A 22,843-nucleotide genomic window follows, 5' to 3' on the forward strand; every position below is an offset into this window, starting at 1 on the left:
ATTTTAGCGACATACACCAACTGTGGCTTTCACAGGTCCGTGTAGGTGAAGCTTTGGTGGTCTTTAATCTCCCCACAGGTGGAGCAGTAGTGGTAGTGCAGCAGCCCCGGATGACACGACGAATGTCTGGGGGGAGGCATAGGGAAGTGCTGCACTCGAGTTCTCCATGGACTGCAGAGGGTGGCAAGCCCAGGACTGTTGAATCTGTAGGTCCACAAGAGTCTGCAGCATCTGTGTTTGCTGCCTGAGAAGCCTCATTACGTCCTGGTGCATCTCCCTCTCCTTTTCCTGCTAGGACTCCTGGGCCTTTCTCCTCTTCACTCTTTCCTTCTCTAGGCTGTTTGCAATGTTCACCTTCCAGGCCCTGGGTTCAGGGCCTGATGCTGCGCTGGCTTGCAGGATTTCATTGAACATGTCAACCCGAGTCCTCTTCTTTCTCCTTCATGTCCAGCTCAGGCGTTCTAGATGTGTGGAGGGTGAACCCCTCAAGGTCGCAATGGCAGCAACTGCAGATAAAACACACAGAGGTACCATTGTCTATATAGTCACAACAGAAAGCAAAAGATTCAGAACTCCCCTTCCCTTCCTCCCCTAATGTTTTCAACAACACATTCTCAGTGACTCTTTTGCTTGGGATTACTGGTGCACGGCACCACTCACAGCACCAGCCACAGTGAGTATGGCTCCTGAGGGTAACACAGAGAGCGCACAGCTGCTGCTGGCATCCCAAAGCCACCCAGGCCTATATGCTGCTATCCTGTGCACTGCAATGGTGCCTGCCGAAGTGATCACTGACTGGCATGGGAAAGTGCCCTACCGTGAAGGAAGAAATAAGACTTCTGTCCCTAGAAAGCTTTGGGAGAAGATTGCAGAGTGCCTCCATGAAAGTTTCATCGAGATTTCTCAGGAGCAATGAAAAGCAGATAGCAACTCTACCTCTCTTCATTGTATCTTACCACTTCTAGTACAAATAAATCAATAAAAAGTCGTTAGCTGCACCCTGTTAAGTTAGGGGTCTCATCACTGTAGTGAGAAATACATAACTTGCCCTCTTCTAGAAGTGAGAGGAACTGTAGTCTGTTGTCAGGGGAATGTTTGACCTGAAAGGCCGCCAGCCTAGAAGTAGTTGTTGAAGTCAGACATGGCTAGCAGAGCCTGGTGATTGGTGATGCGGAATTGTAATCCCACAGAGAAGACCTTTCTCCCCAGGAGGTCCAGTCTCTTGGAACTCTAATCTGATGGGCTAGTCCTTAGGTACTGTGACCTATTTCGTACCACCACAGAGTTTGGAGCAAGGTGGGAGAACAGAAATTTGGCTCCCTTTGCTGGGATGAAATAGCCGCTCTTGGCTCTCCTAGGTATGGGGGCACAGAATGCTGGGATGTGCCAGACCAATCTCACTGGTTCCAATAAAATCTTGTTAACTGGGAGGGCCACCTTACTATATGCTATTGCAGAATCAACCTTACACTGGGGTGATTTTCCTAGGCCCATATACACAGGTTTTGTGGGCACAGCACACTACTGAGGTGATGTAAAATGGCCACATCAAGCCTGAGGATCTAGCCCCATGAGCACTGTATTTATTTGTCTAGGACAAAATATGAATTTACATACATGTTAATTCCATGGTTACTTTTAATTCTTTGAAAGAGAATTAAAAATAAAGTTTTTTTTTTATCCACTACTATGAAGCCACATATTTAAAAAAAGAAATGTGCTCCCAGATGCCATACACATTTTCAGTCACTGATCAAGAGCACTAGAGAAGGCTGGGAACTGGAATAAAAATGGCAAACATTTTCCTTTTGATTTATTGTCACAATTCCTTTTTCAGTACAAATTTCTTACCAGCTCTAGTGAAGACTTTTTCAGTGAGTTATAAATAATATTATATTCCTAAACCTTTGGTTATTATTATTAACTATAGTCTAATTATATTGTTGTTGCTAATTAGAACCAACCTTATGCTAGGCACCTTACAGACAAGTATAAAGAGTAGGAGTAGAATTTTCAAAAGTGTCTATGGGTATGTCTACACTGCAATGCAACCCATGCTTTAGCCCAGGCTCAAGGCTAATGCCCCCTTGCATCTACATTGCAATTGTGCTAACCCAGAGCTCGGACCCAGGGTCCCAGGACTCTGCAGGGCTGGAGGGTCCAAGCTCAAGTCAAACAGGGAGCCACTGTCCGAGCCCTATTGTTTTTCAGTGTAGCCGCAGCCCCACTTGACTTAGGTCCCAAGAATCATCCAGATGTATCCCACAATTCCATGGAACAACTTCCTTAATCCTCTCTATCCCAACAATCTGCAGTCCACTCTATTGAAAATGGAAGCCGCCCCTCCCCTGACTTGGCAAATGGTAGCAGCTCAGGTCAGTGTTAACCCATTCTGTTCTGATCACCAATCGGCAAGCACACTATCAGGGAGCCTCCTGGGTTTGCAATGGAGAGTGAACCAATCAAGCCTTCTGCAAAGCAAGCTGCTTCCTGGTAACATGCATGGTGGGCAGTAAAGTTTTCCCACGGTGCACCACTTTCCTAAGACTGGAGCAAAAACATTTCGGGTATGTGGGGGCACCAGGAACTCTGGGATATGATTACTTTGACTTGGGTCTGCACCCTGCAGTGTGGATGCCAGGGCCGTAGGTTCAGAAAATTCTTAACCTAGAGTTAAAATACAATGTAGACACTCAAACTCAGGGTTCCCTAATACAGGTCAGCTGATTTGAGTCCCACTAACCGGACCTTACGTTGCAGTGTAGACATAACCTAATCAACTCAGCAGTCTAAGGTCATTTTCAAAAACAATTTGTTGCAAGTCAACGAGAGTTTCTCTCAAGGCCAGATTTACAATAGTATTCAGGCACCTAAAGATGCAGATAGGCATCTATTGCGATTTGCACAAGTGCCTAAGCCTTTTGGGCATCTAACTCCGACTGAAAATCATAGGAACTAGGCACTAACCTCCTTAGGCACTTTTGCATATCTATTAAGTGCTATCTGCATCTTTAAATGCCTAAATTCCTTTATATATCTGGCCCCTAAGTCAATTTTGAAAATGGGACTTAGGCCATTATGTCACATACGCAGTTCTGAAAATTGTACTGAGGTACCCTACCCTAAATTGCTTATAATCTAAAAAGACAATATGTAGATGCAGCCTATGGTGTGGGCAGCAAAGTCACCTAGCTTATTGGAGCCACAATTTTTGAATACATAAAAAAAACCCTCCATTTTCTATGAGCTATACTGCTAACATTGCTTTAGAATGAGTATGAGGGAGTATAGGCCTCTTGGGGAACGTGTGCTTTGGGGAAGGGATGAATGGTGAGAGTGTGGAAGGTCAAGGAAGGAGTGCTGCATATATACAACCTCATGGTAGGTGGACACAAGAGGTTGTAAACTCCATATAGGTAGCATGCTTCCTGAGAAGAAATCCCCATGAAGAACACATATTGCTAACACTTATTACAACAATCTGTAACCCACTAAACCCCCATTTTTGTCCTGTGACTACAGAGGTGTTAACAGGCCACTCCATCTTGAATGGTCCCTGACATTAGGTGCTAAATACTTATGCTAAACTATCTATTCAACCTTGTATTTAGCTGTGACACTATTATTACCTTTCCCAGTCCTGAATAAGAGCTCTGTGTATCTTGAAAGCTTGTCTCTCACCAACAGAAGTCGGTCCAATAAAAGATATTACCTCACCCACCTTGTCTCTCTAATAAAGAGACTAAGATCATCTGTAGAACTTTAACATGACCAGTAAATTGGTGGTTTGACAGCTATAAAACACTCTGTTTTGCTGCACCTTAGAGACTCTAACTACTAACTACTACTACTAACACGGCTGTTACTCTGAAATCTGTTTTGCTGATTACCCTGCCATAAACATCTGATCAGGCAATTAATGTATGTATTGAACACTTGACTCAAACATTTAGGTGTAATCCTCTTGCTAATCTTTCAAATACCTGCAGTCAGAAGCTTGTGTCAGGGATTTCATTACCTGTAGTTCTTTGGTGGCTGGGCCATAAGCTAAAATGTTCTGATTGCACTAGTCCTTGTCAATAAGAAAGTATTTTATATTGAGACTGACATGCACTCTGTATATATTTGAGACAAATGCACTTAAACACCATTTCCTTAACACAATTCTCCACTTCTTGCGCTATTCATTTTTCCTTACTATTTTGGTACTTTTAAATCACCTCCCAGGTTCTTCCTTTACACTTCTCTTTCAGGAAGATTTTTCAGCATATCCTTCTTACAAGTACTGTAATGCTGATATCAATTGACAATAACACTATAGTATTACACTAGTGTAAGCTGTTGTATTTTAGAATCTCACTGGCTTCACATAATTTACTAGATAGCACACCTATTCTGGATAGCTATGCTACTTGATGGTATCAAGTTTAATTTCAGATTTTTGTTTACAAAGAGTGTTATACTGATATGTATGCACACATACATAATGTTATGTGCATGGGAATGATGTAAATGAGACAGAGAATATTCCTTAAATCAACTGTGAGATATGCAAGTTCCTTGAAAGGAGAAACCTGTTTCACAGTTCCTTGTTTAGCGTTCTCTGGCTTACTATATATATGTGAAAAGTGAAACATTGTCCATCTGTTCATAAAGAGTTTGCAGAGAATTTTAAGAAGACATGTTAATGAAATTAATGGGGCATATTTACAACATTGATAAAACAACAACTTGGAACATCTGAAAAGCTCATAAATTTGGTATTTATAAATTGTGATTGTGGCACCTTTACCCAACTATATCTTTTCAGAGTCCTTGCCCCCAAATGACAGACCAGCTGGGGGCTAACTTCCTTCCAGATACTGTTGAGAGTTTGTCAGGGTTGTGTAAGCCTCATCCATTGAAAAATTTACCCACACCAAAGCCAATTTTGCTTTTAAGGAAACATCACAATTCTGTACATGGCAGGAACTAACCGGACAGTAATACAAGTCTCACCTGGGGCCTGGTTTACACTACAAATTTAGGTCAACATAAGCCACCTTGCGTCAACCATGTGTCTACACTTAAATTTGTCTCCCACTGAAGTAAATGCCCTTACATCAACATAGCAATGTCACCTCCCCAAGTGGCGTTGAGCCGTGGTTGATGTAGAGGTTGATGCAGCACAGGTGTAGACACTGCATTACCTATGTTGACCCTAACAGTCCTCCAACAGATGTCACAGTGTCCAACACTGAACACTCTGGTCACAATTGTGAACTCCACTGCCCAGCGGCCCCTTGAATTTTTGGCTAGAAGCCACTTTTGACATCTTAGTCAAGACCCACTTACCATCTCTGATGCCACTTTCCCCTTCTTTGGTCACCTTTGGGGGCTATCTTACACTCTTCTCCCTCAACTGGGAGCTAATCATGATGGACAATTGGGGATTGGAGATTATCCATCAGGTATCCTCATAGAGTTCCTCTCCTTCCCTCCTCACAACCCCCCTTCAAGGTCTCCCTTTGGGGACCACCCTTACACGGTGAGTCTTCAACAGGAAGCAGAATCCCTATTACACTGAGGGGCAATAGAACGCAGACAATGTACAAGTGGGAGTCCCCTTCCCTACTCCCACTCCCAGTGTGACCATCATAATAGATGCTTCCCTTCTGGGGCGGGGTACCCACTTGAACTGTCACACTGAACAGGGCACATGCACCCCACAGGAGGCCAGACTACATATCAACATCCTGGAGCTGTGAGCAATCCTCCTTGCATGCAAGGCCTTCCTCCCACTTATTCGCTCCCTCCACATCCAAGTTATGTCAGACAGTATCACCACTGTGGTCTACGTAAGCAAACAGGGAGGAGTGAGGTCTCTCCCACTTTGTCTGGAGGCAGTCAGGCTTTGGAACTGGTGTATCTGACTCAGCATGGCTATCCAGGTGGCATACCTCTTGGCTATTCACAACTCCTTAGCAGATAATCTCAGCAGGCACTTCTTGGCAAACCATGAGTAGGAAATCCATGACTCTGTTCTGACAGACATGTTCACACAGTGAAGCAGAAATTTATAGGACCTCTTTTTATCACAAACAAAAAACTCCTCCTAGATTGTTCCGGGGAGCCATTGGCTGCGACTCTCAAGGTGTAAGGTGGTGCTCTCCTATTATTGTGGGCAAACGATTCCAGATATGCCTTTCTTCCCATCTCCCTGCTTCAACAGGTCCTGGGAAAGAGACATCACAACAAAGCCAGTGTCCTTCTCACTCCTGTCAGCATAGAGCATCTTCACCAGACAGGCTACTGTGGCACAGCTACATCGGTGCAGCTGCACCAACGTAGCACTTCTAGTGTAGACTAGCCACTAGAGTAGAAAAGACTTGGCTAGGGCCAACTAGCTGGCTAAATGGAAAAGCTTCTCTGCCTGGATACAGCATAATCAGTCTTACGCAGTCTCTCCAAGCATCCGGGTCGTTTTAGATTAGCTCCTGTCTGTAAAGAAATATGGTGTTTCAGTCAACACATTATGAATCCACCTTGCAGCCCTTAGAGCCTTCCTCCCTCCAGTAGATGGGTGCTCTGTCTTTACCAACCCAACTATAACACGATTCCTGCTGTCAAAACTTACTAGACCTCTATTTGAACACTTAACTCTTAACACTTAACTTAACTCTATTTGAACACTTAACGATATGTTCGATGTTCCACCTATCCATGAAGGTGACATTTCTAGTGGCCATCACGTCAGCCAGGAGGGTCAGTAAACTGGGAGCCCTCAGGTAGACCCTCCATGTACAGTATTTCAAAAGGACAAAGTATCCCTCCACCTTCACCCTAAATATCTCCCCAAGGTTGCCTCCAAAATTCACCTTAACCAGTATATTCATTTACCTGTCTTTTTTCCAAACCCCTACGCTTCTCCTGAAGAGAAGAGATTTCACTCTCTTGACAGCAGGTGTGCACTGGCCTTTTAACTGCAAAGAACCAAACCCATCAGAGTCTCCAAAATTCTTCATCATGATAGCAGAGAGATCCCATGGTCAAGCTATATCCCCACAAAGGATTTCTAAGTGGGTTTCTGGCTGCATTATCAAGTGATACAAGCTAGCTCACATCCCGCCTCCCGATGGTATAACAACCTACTCCATGAGAGCACAGGCTGCCATGGTAGCATCTCTGCAGAAAGTCTCAATACTGGATATTTGCAGAGCTGCCACCTGGAGCTCCATACACATATTCGCTATGCATTTCATGTTAGTTCAGGCTTCAGTTGTGGATGCAGTGGTGGGATTGGCAGTGCTGCATGCATCTGTGTTGCTGGCTTACTCGTAGGCACCTCCAGTCTGAGCACTACTTGCCAATCACCCACATGTGGAATACACAAAGAGACCAGCACTCAAAGAAGAAATGGAGATTACTTACTGTAACTGGAAGTTCTTCAGGATGTGTGATCCCTATCTGTATTACCCGCCCTCTTTCCTCTCTGCTTCCAGTCTGGTTGGATTCATGGTAAGGAGTGGAACTGAGGGGCCAGCAACTTGAATTGCCTCTTATAGCCTCACTCAGGAGCCCAAGGAGATCTACTGTGCATGCGTGGGCCAGCGGATACCGCTTGTTAAAATCTCTGGACTTGGCACATGGTGCACATGCATATCCATGTGTGGAATACAAGTAGGGCCCACACATCTCAAAGAACTTCCAGTTACAGTAACTAACCTCCATTTACATCGCATCCACTGATTTTGTTCTGTGCATTTTGATCATATCTGGAGAAATGGTCCATATAATCTAGAGGCAGAAACGACCTATTAATCTTCGAGTCACTATCTCCATCTTCACAGGTTTCAGAGTAGCAGCCATGTTAGTCTGTATCCGCAAAAAGAAAAGGAGGACTTGTGGCACTATAGAGACTAGCATCAGTGGAAAATATGCATCCGATGAAGTGAGCTGTAGCTCACGAAAGCTTATGCTCAAATAAATTTGTTAGTTTCTAAGGTGCCACAAGTACTCCTTTTCTCTCTATCTTGTTGCCAATGCAAGATTATTTCTTACAATGTATTTTCTACTCTGTTGTCCAATCTGTAGGGGTACCACCACTTCTTTTGAGATACTGTTCAACTTCCCAATAGCTTCCTATTTGCTCATTTGTTTCTTTATGATGTATAATGAGAGACTGAAAGGTGGGGGGGGGTTGGTGAGGGCGGGGGTCATGTAGTTTTTTACCATAGAAATATCATGAATGTCAGCTTTGATCTTCCCTGGCCATTCCCTGGGATCTTCTGTATATCTCAAAGGATTTATATTGTTAGTGCTCTCACATTTTAATGAAGGGGAATTGAATGTCCTTTCTCAAGGAAATATCGGTGTTAACAAAGACACATTCTAAACAGTCTGGCTGAAATTCCTTTCCCCTCTCAATTGCTCAACTTCCTTGTGATATGATTTCTTCAGTTCTAAAGTCATCAGAGTCTTCCCAGTTAGAGAGGACCTGAATTTCTAATGTAAAAAACCAAGCAATAAAACCCCAACCAAACTTAAATAAAATCCTTCCAGGCCTTCTTCATGCATAGTAAAAAGGGAATGGGCCCTGTTTTTGTTTTGTCCCATTTTCAGGTTACCTTTAAAATGTGCTCCATTATTTTACCAGGATAGAAGTGAGACTCATGTGTTGGTGGTTACTGGGATCATTACCTTCTTACCTGTTTTTTTTTTTTTTTTTTAATATCAGCTCTGCAATTACTTTTCCCCACAATCCATTAACTAGATAGTATGTTCCATGACTTTTCAGAAATACAGTCAGTTCCACTACAGGTACAATAGGTTTGCTAGTTAAGTGTCTTAGCATCCAGGAAGTAGATCATCCAGATCTTTTTTTTAAGTATTCATACTTTCCTAGTATTCCCTTAATTGCTTTCTATTGGTAGCTGTTTTAAAAAAGGTTTTCCTTAATTGCCCTGTCTTCTTTATTCCTTTTGCCAAAGACTAATTTGAAAAATTGAAATAGCTATTTCAGCAATTTTTCAAGCCATCATTAAGCTCTTCAGGGCAGGGATGGTCTCATATGAACTGTTTGTATAGTGCCTAGCACAATGGGGCCTCTTGTCCTTAGGTGCTAATGGAATACAAATAAAAAAATTAATCATTAATATAATTATCCTCTGGTACTTCTTTTTCCTTTGATATATTTGTAAAAGACCTTTATGATCCATTCAGCCCCTTGGGCTGGCATATTAATTCAGCATTTTATTTGTTTGGTTTTTTTCTGATAACTTTTTTAGTAAGCCTTAACTGAGTCTCTATATTCTTTCATACAGATATTTTTTTAAAATGTTTTGTCCAAAATGCTGTTGCAATGGCAGAGGACCTATTGTAGGATGAATAGATGTAGGTGTGTCCTGTGTTGTTATTGTTCCTTGCCACGTTTTTCTATCTACTGTATAACCATGGTCTCCACCCCTAATGTTGTCTGATGGCTCATTCCTTTGTCATAGAATTATAGAGTCATAGAACATTAGGGTTGGAAAAAGACCTCAGGAGGTCATCTAGTTCAACCCCCTGCTCAAAGCAGGACCAACACCAACTGAATCTCCCCAGCCAGGGTTTTGTCAAGCCGGGCCTTAAAAACCTCGCAGGATGGTGAACCTCCCTAGGTAACCCATTCCAGTGCTTCACCACCCTCCTAGTGAAATAGTTGTTCCTAATATCCAACCTAAACCTCCCCCACAATTGACACCATTGCTCCTTGTTCTGTCATCTGCCACCATTGAGAACAGCCGAGCTCCATCCTCTTTGGAATCCCCCTTCAGGATTGAAGGCTGCTATCAAATCCCCCCTCACTCTTCTCTTCCGCAGACTAAATAACCCCAGTTCCCTCAGTCTCTCCCCATAAGTCATGTGCCCCCTAATCATTTTTGTTGCTGTCTGCTGGACTCTCTCCAATTTGTCCACACCCTTTTTGTAGTGGGGGACCCAAAACTGAACACAATACTCCAGATATGGCCTCACAAGTGCCAAATAGAGGAGATAATCACTTCCCACAGTGTGTTTCATCCGTCTTGGATTCCTTTGTTTCTCCAGTACTGTGTAATTTTAGTCCTCGTCGAAGCGAAAAGGAGTTTTGCTATTGATTTCAGTGGAGCCAGGATTTCACTAATAAGACTTCTCACTATTATTTTTATGTATTGTTTTATATAGGCCTATAAATGCACTTGGTGCTTTACAATCAAATAAAAGAGTTAGCTTCTAAAGAGTTTTCAGTCTAAGGCTTCAGTTCAGCAGTCCGTCCCTAGTCATCTTGATCTTGTAAGGTGTTCACTTCCATCGGAGTTGAGGGCACTCAGCACCTAACAGGATCAAGCCTCAAAGCACTGAAGCAATGGCTCAAGTCCCACTCAAGTCAGTGAACATGCTGAAGTGCTTTTCTGAACAGGTAAGGAGTTAAGAAGATGTTAAATGCTTTGCTGAAGTGGAAGCTAAATACTGTGCAGACATGATGTGGTGAGTGAAGATAATAAGGAACTGGAGCAGGGAAGAGAGGACAGGGGTTACACCAGTGAGGTAGAGTGAATGGTTTGGTTAGTTGGGCACACTTCATGACTGCTGCACTTTTAAAACTTGATGCAGTTTGTTGTTTATAAATGAAGGACCAGACCCTGCTAATATTACTGGCTGACATGATTAGTGCCCTCACTGGGAACACTCACATTAGAGAGCTCTGTCTGGTAGTAAGTGTTCACAGGATTGGGCCCAAAGGTTGTAGTTTTTTTATTATTATAAAGATTTTTGAGGTGGTGTGAGCAGGGAAGAAATGTGATAGCAAAGGAGGAGAGAAAGGAAAGCAGGAGATGGAGAGGGAGAGGGAGAAAGGATGCAAAAGGGAGAGAGTGAGAATGGAGGCAGCAAAGAAGAGGAGGAAGGCACAGGGTGCATATGGTATGCCCAGGGTGCAGATGGAGACTTGGAGGGGTTTGAGCAAAATGGGGGGAAGCAAATGTTCTCCAGCATTAGAAATTAGAAAGGTTTTTTTTTGGATGAGACAGATGACTTTTTGGCTGACAAATGAGGCCCTGTCTTTTTCCCTCGGCAAAGGAAATCATCTGACACTTGAAACAAATGTACCCTCCTGGTCTTCATTCAGAAAAAGGAGCCTCATAAAGCTGTCATGTTCTATTGCTCTGGTACGTTGTTATTTCAGGAGAGTCCCTACCCAGAGGGGAACCTGTCAGAGCCCAGGAACATTTATGATGCCTCTTCCTCTCAGGACCTCCTCCTGGAGCTCTTTCCTGATGAGATAAAAACACAAAAGTAGCTATGACAGTCTCAACTATCTGCAGAACTATCTGCCAACTACAACAAAAACCACATCAGTCCCAATTATCAAGGAGATCCGCTAATTGCACAGTACATTAGGGATAGCAGAAAATCCAGTCAAGGTGATCAAGATAGTAGCATCCACAGATTCTTTCTTTGAATTAGATTTGTTTCTGTGATGTCAAAGTATAGCCTACAAGCTTTATTCCTTACTACACAATGTCAGCATTAACAGAGAAGGTACTGTGCATCTCTAGCTGCCCTACTGTATCACACTGGCATGGTGACAGGTTCCAGTTTGCTGAGAAATGACATGTAGGTGTAGTGGTCTTGTTAAGTTCAAGTGATTTATTGCATGGCAGGATGCCAAAGCCCTTTGTTACACTGGGCTGCCAGTTTCTTCATTGTAAATTAAACCACATTTCAAATCTTAAAAGATTTTCAACATTTATTTTTCGGACAGATTTCCTAGCAATCCCTTGTAGGACATGGTGAGCTCTGTTTAATTTAAGTACATTCTGTTGTTTCAACATACAACAAGAAGTGTTTCTACTTTTCTAGAAGTAAGTGTTGTTTAATTATTAATATAAGTGCTTGGAACAAGTGAGTGTGCATGTTTTGTTATGGATTCTGAGGCATATGGAAGTTTCAGTATTCCCAGGATGTTCCCTCTTTAGGTCTTCCTCATCCTGTTTCTTTGTAAGAGAAAAGCACATTCCAAGAACAGCAACCAATGATCATAGGCATAGTTTGACTTATGTATTTGAGGGTGCAGCTCCACCCAGGCCAACAGGGCCATGCATGGGAGGCAAATTCCATGCCTGCCTGAGGCAGGCAGTTTGGAGGTGGGAGCAGTGCCCTCCCATGCTGCCCCCAAATTATGCCCAGGCCAATGACAGTGAATTAGAAGGACATCATGAGAAGGGAGGGGGGTTATAATTTCTGTTGCAGAGGAAAAGCTAGGCAAGGCGGAATGAATAAAAACACTTATAAATGTTTTTTCCCTCCACTTATATGAGGTAATTTGTATATTGTAACATGCAAAACTCAGGTAATATCACTGCCAGTCACCCAACTTCTTAACAACCAACATTATAACATTGACTTGTACAAATATGATCAATGGGGGGTGAGGTGGGAGCTTGCAGGGGCTGATTTTTTAAAATTGAACTATTTGGGGTGGGGGGTGTCACTGATTAGGTCTCAGCTGGAGTATTGTGTCCAGTTCTGGGTGCCACATTTCAGGAAAGATGTGGACACATTGGAGAAAGTCCAGAGGAGAGTAGCAAAAATGATTAAAGATCTAGAAAACATGACCTATGAGGGAAGATTGAAAAAATTGGGTTTGTTTAGTCTGGAGAAGAAAAGACTGTGGGGGGACATGATAACAGTTTTCAAGTACATAAAAGGTTCTTACAAGGAGGAGAGAGAAAAATTGTTCTTCTAACCTCTGAGGACAGGACAAGAAGCAATGGGCTTAAATTGCAGCAAGGGCGGTTTAGGTTGGAAATTAGGAAAAACTTCCTAACAGTCAGGGTGGTTAAGCACTGGAATAAATTGCCTAGGGAGGTTGTGGAATCTCCATCATTGGAGATTTTTAAGAGCAGGTTACACAAACACTTGTCAGGGATGGTCTAGATAATGCTTAGTCCTGCCATGAGTGCAAGGAATTGGACTAGACGACCTCACAAGGTCCCTTCCAGTCCTATAAATCTATGATTCTGTATAATCTGTATTTGTATAAATAGCTATACTGCACACATATGGTACACCTAGACACTACTCCCTTTCTGTGGTTATGGAGGACCTTTAGATATCCCAGCCAAGGGGGATTTTTATTTAAGAATTAGCAGTAACTGGAAGGAGGACTATAATAATGTTGGCCAGGAGGACACTGTGGTTGGGGTCAATGTTCCTGACCCAGAAACCCCCTAATACTGGACACATTATCTGTTCTCAAATGCATTGTGGCTATTTCATGAGGACAGAGTATGTAAATAAGAGAGGGATGAATCATACCCATTAGATCCATGCAGAGAGAGGGGCCTTCATGCTCATTTCTTATCCTTCTCATGCAGAAGGGATGGTTCAGTGCCTATCTGGCAGCATCTCCCTTCCCAAGACCCCTACTCATTGATCTCTCCAAAGCTGAGATCCATACAGGGGAAAGGCACAGGCTGGTTGGGCTGGTGGTGGGAAGTGGCCCTGCATTGGGTGTGAAGCAGTTTAGAGAAACTCACATCATTTTCCCCTTGAGACGATGTAGATATCCCAAGAAACACTATGCAACTTGGGGCAGCATATCCTTTCCCAGAGAACCCACTGGGTGGTGAGGATCTTCCTCTTAAGGGTGACCTTGAGGGCAGACATGTCAAGGAGGTATTCCTGGTAACAAGCCTCCATTGAAGCCTTGTGGCCAGCAAACCAATAGACAACAGGGCACACAGAGCTTCTGCATGGCTGCCTGGTCTCTCATTAATCCCTTAGGATTCCTGGCACTTGGGGTGGGTATTTTAGTCTTCCCAGTGGCAAACCCTCCCACCCACCAACACAATGTGGGAGAAGCTTTTCAGGAGGCTCCTTGCAGAACTTCCCTTCTCTTAGGCTCTCCCATAAATTTTCCTCTGAGATGGGATTGGCAGGTGTGGCAGCCTCCCTTCACAATGCAGTAGCTCTAACCTGAAGAAAATGCAGCAACTCTGGAAAAGGAAAGTTTGTCAGTCAATCACACAGAGGTATATTTACCCTGGTAAGCTGTTATTTTCTGACTGAGTTGTAGCAAACGGTCATTCTCTCTTTGCCCTCATTTTCTTTTCAAACCATGGTGTTTGGTTACTCTTGGTAGATGTAGTATATTGCACAGCCAGTACAATGTAGGTCTCTGTTGTACAAATGCATTATGGGGTCTGTCATAGCATGTCTAATTGATTAGCAAACTCCAACACATGCTACTCTAAGTCCTGTGCTTTGCATTTCATGGGTGGTATTTTTAACTTTTATAGGTTACCTGCTCGATTCTGCTAATGACATTCACATCTGTTTCTCCCTCTCTGGCAGTGTATCTTGGGTAACAATGAATGGGCTCTATTGTCTTTTGGCTGTTAATGTGCAGAAGATAAATTCTTTTCTGAAAGTAAATACCATTGAAACCCAAATGCTTCTCTTTGGACATGATTAATTATAAAATTCTGTATCTTTCTTTCCTTTGCCACTTAACTGAAATATTGTGTCAACATCACATGTCAAGTTGCCGAGGGTAATTTTGGTCTTGGACTCAATGCTGGAACATAGTCAATATGTCACCAAATGCATACCAGGACAGTTGCCAGAAATACGCCCTTTTCTATCCACAGCTGACCTGAAGACTCTAAGCCATTCATTTATAACATCAAGCCTTGACTACTGTAATTCTTTGTTTGCTGGGCTCCCTGCCAAATTGATTGGCAGACTCCAGCTTATTCAGAACTCAGCAGACAGGCTTTTGACTAAGACCAGGCTAACTATGTACATTCTTCCTGTCTTGGAGTCCTTATTCCAAAATCATGTTTATGTTGACTGTAAAATTTCCTTTCAACGTTAATTTTATGGGTGAAATCCTTCTTTTATTTTCAGTATCACTTGTCATGCATTTTAAAATCTTTCTAAGATAAATTGCTGCATATTCCATTATTCCACCTACAATCATTTCATGTTTGGACCATTTCATTCTATATCCCTCAATTTTGGAATTAGTTGTCCATGATATGAGTTCTGATTTTTTGTTTTGAGTTTAGGCCAAGCTGGATTCTATTTAGTTCATTGTTTCCTTTTATTGTAAAGTACTGTGAGACATTCAGTTGCCTATGTACATTTTTATTGCATAAAAGGAATAAGATCTTCATTTATGCATAATAATCAATGAAATATCAAGCAAAGCACAATTTGAGTTACTTGTTCTTGTCAGTGGAACTTCAAGATGCAATTTCAGCCTTAACTTGTGTAGGTGGTTGAAAGAATGTATTTAATGTGCATAGTGGAAAACAAATGTTCTCCCATAGTCTCCCTATTTACAGAACTGTATAGACCTTTACCCCCATCTTTTCTCCATTCAGTAAACTTGCTATGTTATGGCATATTTTCTACTGTAAATATTCCACATCTCCCTAAGATCAGTCCTCTTTGTCCCTACATCCTTAGATTTATAGTTCATATATATATATACTGTACATTTAAGAGGAATATCATAATTTGGCCCACTTTGTTTATGGCAACAAATATTGAACAATGATGATGTAAGTATCTCTTTAATATGCCTAATATAAGTTTCCACCAATTATAAATTATTTTGTAGTAATGTTGCAGTTGTGAACCATTAGCTGACACCTACATATCAACTCTGGTTTTCAGGGTTTAAAACTCAGCAGAAAAACAATAGTATAATAATCCTTTGTGTGAAACACACCACACAAAGTATCGCAAAGCCTTAGAGTGAGTTTTTAGGAAAATTGGAAACAAATCTGAATTATATTGAAGGACAAAAAGGATTGGGGTTTTTGCATCCTTCCAGAACAATGATATTCTTAAAATTAAATTTGGCCAGTTACCTATATTCTCTCTCAACAAGAAGCAATTTTGCATATGGCTAATGAAATTTTTGTTATATAATTGTATACAGATGTTTGTTGGTGAATATTTAATGATACTTAATAATAATACAAAGCACTTATACTCTACAGTGCTGTTCACACTCAGAACTGAAGGAACTTTACAGAGATGGGTAAGAATTATTAACCCCGTTTTACAGGTAGGGACCTTGGCCATGTTACACAGTGGCTGAGCCAGGGTCAGTAGTTAGATAGGGAGCACCTCTTGGCACAGTTCCTCCAGGAACTTCAGGGGTCAAACCAAAGTTGAGTGCCTTAGATATTTGTGGCCAAACTTCATCCCTGAAGGAAGGATGAGTAAACTGGAAGTGAGAACTCTGGAGCAGATCCTCAGCTGATGCAAATTGTCATAACTCCATTGGCCCAATTGTCTACAATGGAACCATGACAATTTGCGCCAGCTGATGTTCTGCCCCCCTGAGTAGTCTCTGTATGGCAGAGAATACATTCATATAGGGAAGAGTCAGGCTCAGAGGGCCAGATTTTTAAAGGTATTTAGGCGCCATGGGAGTTAAGTATGTAGTCACTTATGAAACCCCACTAAGCACCTATCTGCACCTTTAGGCACATAAATATCTTTACAAATATGGTTCTCTGAACCTGATATCTCCTGTATGGGTTTACTCTAAGCTGAAGCTGAGAAACTTAAAGGGGTAGACCCTCAACTGGTGCAAACTGTCATTGCTCTATTGAAGTCAGTGGAGCCTCTCTGTATTTCCAGAGACTTGACTTAGGCAAATAAAGTCAATAGAATTTTTGCCAGAGTGAAGACTGCATGATTGGGTTCCACATATCCATATTCAATTATTTTTAAAAAATGAAAATAACTAAGTATTATAAGAGCTAATATAGAAATGTTAGGAAATTCAAAAGTCCTCCTGTCACATCTACGGATGAAAAGCGCTATGAGTGCTAAGTATTATTAATTGTTATGTTAATTATAATGGGCACTTAGCATTCTCTCCTAGTTTTTTCCCTTTATTTATATCCAGAGCTGTAGCTTGGAAAATATTGTGCATAACCACTTGACTTTTTTAGTTTATTGCACACTTAACATTTATTTTTTGATTTATTTCTTGAACACCTGAGAATTTTGATCATTGAAGAAGGCCTCCCATACACTCTTCACTTTGCCTATAAAAGAAAGATAGGAAATCTCTGTGACCTCTTTCTGCCTTGAGTTTTCACTGAAGAGAGCCTCTGAAATGATCAGATAAAGATTTCTGATAGATGTTAGCACCTGTAGAAAGAACTTTTTAATTAAACATTTAAAAGTTCAAAGGTTTCTACAAAATTCAGATGATCCTATTAATACCTTTTAGTGGAAAATGGTAAACCAGGATTTCTTATATCTTTGTGAATCCTTTCTACTTGAATTTCCATTTGCTAATTAAACACAGATTCTTTGTGCACCGGGGTCACTAATGCAGCGTAACCATTAAATTCTAGCCTTCATTTATATACATATAATCATGGGTACACTAATCTTTTTAAATTAATTTAATAAATATATACATTTTAATTCCATTCCTAAATAACTCTACCTTTGGAGCCAAGCAAGTGTTAATATGCTGAAATTATTGTAAAAAGAAAAGGAGTACTTGTGGCACCTTAGAGACTAACCAATTTATTTGAGCATGAGCTTTCGTGAGCTACAGCTCACTTCATCGGATGCATACCGTGGAAACTGCAGCAGACTTTATATACACACAGAGAATATGAAACAATACCTCCTCCCACCCCACTGTCCTGCTGGTAATAGCTTATCTAAAGTGATCATCAGGTTGGGCCATTTCCAGCACAAATCCAGGTTTTCTCACCCTCCACCCCCCCACACAAATTCACTCTCCTGCTGGTGACAGCCCATCCAAAGTGACAACTCTTTACACAATGTGCATGATAATCAAGTTGGGCCATTTCCTGCACAAATCCAGGTTCTCTCACCCCCTCACCACCCTCCCAAAAACCACACACACAAACTCACTATCCTGCTGGTAGTAGCTCATCCAAAGTGACCATTCTCCCTACAATGTGCATGATAATCAAGGTGGGCCATTTCCAGCACAAATCCAGGTTTGACACTAAACTTTCTAAACTACTAAAAGGACACTAAACTTTCTAAACTACTAAACCTGGATTTGTGCTGGAAATGGCCCAATCTGATGATCACTTTAGATAAGTTATTACCAGCAGGACAGTGGGGTGGGAGGAGGTATTGTTTCATATTCTCTGTGTGTATATAAAGTCTGCTACAGTTTCCACGGTATGCATCCGATGAAGTGAGCTGTAGCTCACGAAAGCTCATGCTCAAATAAATTGGTTAGTCTCTAAGGTGCCACAAGTACTCCTTTTCTTTTTGCGAATACAGACTAACACGGCTGTTACTCTGAAACCTGAAATTATTGTGACTCCAGTCAGAACTTGAACCAGAATGCCATTCCAGTACTCCTTAAACAGTCTATCTAGTTTAAGCAGAGTTTAAAATTTCATTAAACATATTTATTGCTGTACTTTTAGCAGTTAATTAACCAGCCTTGGTGGTTTTAAAGAAAAGCTTCCTCATGTGACTCAACCTAGTGTTGTCTTCCTGAATCTGGAAATAACTTGGAACAATAGTGCAAAGAGAAGCAAGCCGTTTGTCTGTGTGATTAACTCTTGAGTCTGAGGATGAAAGTTTAAATACCAATATTGCTAACTGTTTCACTGTTGATCATTTTAGCAGAAACATCCATGGCCTTATACATTGGTTTGACATCATAGAAGTCAGAAATGAAAACAACCTATTAAATTGTCTAGCCCATTCTAGGGAAGCCAATGCAGAATTGGCTATACTGTATTCTCCAAGGCTGAGGTCTAGTTTACACTAGAAAGTTAGGTCAACCTGCTACATTGCTGAGGAGTGTGAAAAATTCACACCCCTGAAGAGACATCATTAAGCCAATCTAAGCCCCAGTGTAGACAGCACCAGGTTGATGGAAGAATTCTTCCATCCACCTAGCTACCGCCTCTTGGAGAGGTGGATTTACTACAGCAACGGAAGAACCCCTCCCATCGCTGTAGTAAGTGTCCCCACAACAGCACTGCAGATGCAGCACTGCCTCAATGCCACTGTAATGTTTCTAGTGTAGACATAGCCTTAAAGTCCCACAATTTGAAATGAATCACCAGGGGAGAGGAAAACAGCAACTAAGTATGTGGGTGAGGTAAGATATGGAGCTACCAGCTCAGGCGGCGCAGGAAGTGGGACATGAGCAGAGTTCCACCATCCTTTCCTTGATTCTAGTAGGCTTTAAAGACAGAACATGGTAGCTTTACAAATCAGATAATGCTAGTTTAGCCAACAAATCCAGAGAGATAAATCATAGAGAACTTCACTACAAAAATGGTGCTTATTCAGGTTAAACTGACAGACCAGCACAACAGCTCAGCTGGTCTGGTTTAATACAAAGTTCTAGCTTCACGGGCCCTCTTTGGGATAGTGTCATTAGAGTGGGGGCCCACCTCAGACCTTGCCTCTAATACGTCTTCCTCCTCCACACAATCCCCCTCCCCCAACATTTATATGGACATACACACAGCACACAAATTATGCACAAGAGGCAACTGCATGCAAATTCTTCAGTATATGTTTGTAGATTGTATAGACTAAAGTTATGGAGACAGACTTGAAGGGAGACATCTCCAACATTGATAAAATGTAAGTACAAAAGACACATGATTGGATGGATATTGATGATGTTATTTCAGTAATGACATCATCCATAGACTCCTAGTGTCTTTGCTTTGCTTCTCTATAGTGATCACAACATAAATTGCTTGTCTTGTTTGACTTCCTTGTTCACCAAAGTTGAGCAGATTGTGGCCGTTTTCAACGCTTCTACCAGACAAAAAGCTTGGGACCATTTCTCGAAAGCTCAGCGAAAGAACATAGACATTTGGCGAAAGCATTCTGAGGTTGGTGATTTTATTATTACTTTTTATCCATCATCTCACAGCTGGATTGACACAGAACAAGTGTGACTGTAGCTGGACATACAGCATTCAGCAATATTTACAGCTGTAGTTTTAGCAGTTAATCAGCTAGCCATTATACTATCTCATTTACAGTATGTATTGCTCCCTTTGCTCCCATTACAATAAATGTTGTTAAATAACACTAAGTTGGAGAGCAATGTGTTTTTATTTTTCTTTTACATGAAATGGGAAATCATTGGAGGAATATGTTTACCACTCTGAAATAATTAAAAGAAATGGAGAAATTAGCGAAGATATTTAAAATAAATACATTTTAGAAGTCTTTCTCATACTAAACGATACATTTTTAGGAAGGCACTGAGATTTGTTAAATAAAACAGATACATATTATAGATATTTGTTCTGGTTGTATCATTATATGGCCATAGTAATATGACTTTGTGGAAAATAAAATAAAGATTTCTTTTCTTAATAATCAGTAAAGTGTATTCAGTCCAGAGACGGGAGGTACTCTTTCCCATCTATTTTATGTCCATCTTTAAAAAACAAATCAATCGCTTGTATTGACTCTAAGTTCATGGCTGGCAAACACAGCAGTATAAATGTAATAACAGTACACATTAGGGTGACTATCCAAGTCCATGCATGTGTGACTGTCATAAGCATGAGCAAAGAAAATGAGAAAAGAGATCTGGGATTCCACTTTCCTTTACACAAGTGTCAGCAAAGAAAGTAGTAGTCCTGTTTTGTGTTATTGGTCATCCAGCTTTCGATTTTAATTCAGTATATACGCTATGAACCCGCAATTTAAAAGTAAGTACCGCTGTCTTTGTTTTCTTTCTTTTTTATATAAAAGTAATTTACATACAGTTACTTATTTCCTATAGTACAGTATGTTAATTGTTAACATTACAGTCCTCTAAATGATTTTCCTGTCTCAAAGCAAAAACTATAGAAGGTAAGATGAACTTATTTAATTATTTTGTAGTACACTTGTAAAATAAGTGTTGCACACTTAGTTTGCGAAACACTTAAGTGTTGTGATATAAATCATTTGGGTTGTGTTTTAAGTGCCCATTAACTAATGCTAAATTACAGTTGAATACCAATGACACTAGATGTAACATCCACATGAATACCAAATGAATTTTTATTATCAGTGCTATTATGGCGAATACCAAATGACTTCACAATAATGGGATACTTAAAATAAAATGTTAGAATAATTTATTGTTAAGAGCTGTATTTTGCATTTCGTTCATAAATAATTCAAGTGGGTGGCAAATAAAGTCTTTGTTTAACTGGAAGTTGGGGATGTGGGTGTTTTCTTTCTTGTCTTTTAGGGAGATGTGAAAAGTGGTTTTCTGTTAGTTTATTTCAACTATGTTAAAGTAATAAGAAAATAAGAATGGCCATACTGGGTCAGACCAATGGTCCATATAGCCCAGTATCCTGTCTTCTGACACTGTCAGTACCAGATGCTTCAGAGGCAATCATCAAATTGTCCATCTCTGACATCCACTCCCAGCTTCTGGAGGTCAGAAGCTAGGGATACCCAGAGTATAGGGTTGCATCAGTGATCATCCTGGCTAATCCCCATTAATGGACCTATCCTCCATGAATTTATCTAATCCTTTTTTTAACTCCGTTATGGTTTTGACCTTCACAACATCCCCTCGCAACTTGTTCCACAGGTTGACTGTACATTGTGAGAAGTACTTCTTTTTGATTGTTTTAAACCTGCTACCTATTAATTTCATTGGGTTACCCCTGGTTCTTGTGTTATGTGAAGGAGTAAATAACACTTCATTGTCCACTTTCTCCACACCATTCATGATTTTGTAGAACTCTATCATATTCCCCTTAGTTATCTCTTTTCCAAGTTGAAAAGTGCCAGTCTTTTTAATCTCTCCTCATATGGAAGCTGTTTCGTACCTTTAATCATTTTGTTACCCTTCTCTGTACCTTTTCTAATTCTAATATATCTTTTTTTAATATGGGGTGACCAGAACTGCACACAGTATTCAAGATGAGGGCTTACCATAGATTTATATAGTGGCATTATGACATTTTCTGTTTTATTATCTATCCCTTTCTTAATGGTTCCTAACATTCTGTTAGGTTTTTTTGACTGCCGCTGCACATTGAGCAGAGGTTTTTAGAGAATTATCCACAGTAACGCCAAGATCTCTCTCTTGAATGACAACAGCTAATTTAAATCCCACCATCTTGTATGTATAGTTGGGATAGATTTTCCAATGTGCATTGTTTTGCATTTATCAACATTGAAGTTCATCTGCCATTTTGTTGCCCAGACACCCAGTTTTGTGAGATCCCTTTGTAATTCTTCACAGTCTATTTTGGACTTAACTAGCTTGAATAATTTTATGTCGTCTGAAAATTTCGCCACTTCACTGTTTACAGATCATTTATGAATATGTTGAATAGTACTGGTCCCAGTACAGACCCCTGGGGGACAGCACTAATTACCTTTCTCCATTCTGAAAACTGACCATTTATTCCTACCCTTTATTTCCTCTCTTTTAACCAATTACTGATCCACGAGAGGACCTTCCCTCTTATCCCATGACTACTTACTTTGCTTAAGAACCTTTGGTGAGGGACCTTGTCAAAGGCTTCCTGGAAGTGCAGGTACACTTTATCCACTGGATCACCCTTGCCCACATGTTGATTGACCCCCTCAAAGAATTGTAATAGATTGGTGAGGCATGATTTTCCATTACAAAAGTCATGTTGACTCCTCCCCAACAGATCATGTTCATCTATGTACCTAGTAATTCTGTTCTTTCCTATGGTTTCAGCTAGTTTTCCTGGTACTAAAGTTAGGCTTACTGGCCTGTAATTGCTACTGGATCGCCTCTGGAGCCCTCTTTTAAAAATGGTGTCACTTTAACTATCCTCCAGTC

General features: G+C 40.9%; 1 protein-coding gene across 19 annotated transcripts in view; it reads left to right on the forward strand.

Moving 5' to 3' along the window:
- ENOX1 (ecto-NOX disulfide-thiol exchanger 1) overlaps positions 1-22,843 on the forward strand; it is a 503,910-nt gene that overhangs the window by 397,501 nt on the left and 83,566 nt on the right. For all 19 annotated transcript variants that reach the window (XR_012159113.1, XR_012159112.1, XM_073345396.1 and 16 more), the window contains one exon: positions 19,789-19,895. Coding sequence is in view for 17 of the 19 variants with exons in the window: in XM_073345396.1 (XP_073201497.1) it covers positions 19,789-19,895 (107 nt within the window). In the remaining 2 variants the exon portion in view is untranslated. The remainder of the gene's footprint in view (positions 1-19,788; positions 19,896-22,843) is intronic.

The sequence above is a fragment of the Lepidochelys kempii genome, chromosome 1, assembly GCF_965140265.1.
Source record: "Lepidochelys kempii isolate rLepKem1 chromosome 1, rLepKem1.hap2, whole genome shotgun sequence".
In the NCBI taxonomy this organism is placed as follows: domain Eukaryota; kingdom Metazoa; phylum Chordata; order Testudines; family Cheloniidae; genus Lepidochelys; species Lepidochelys kempii.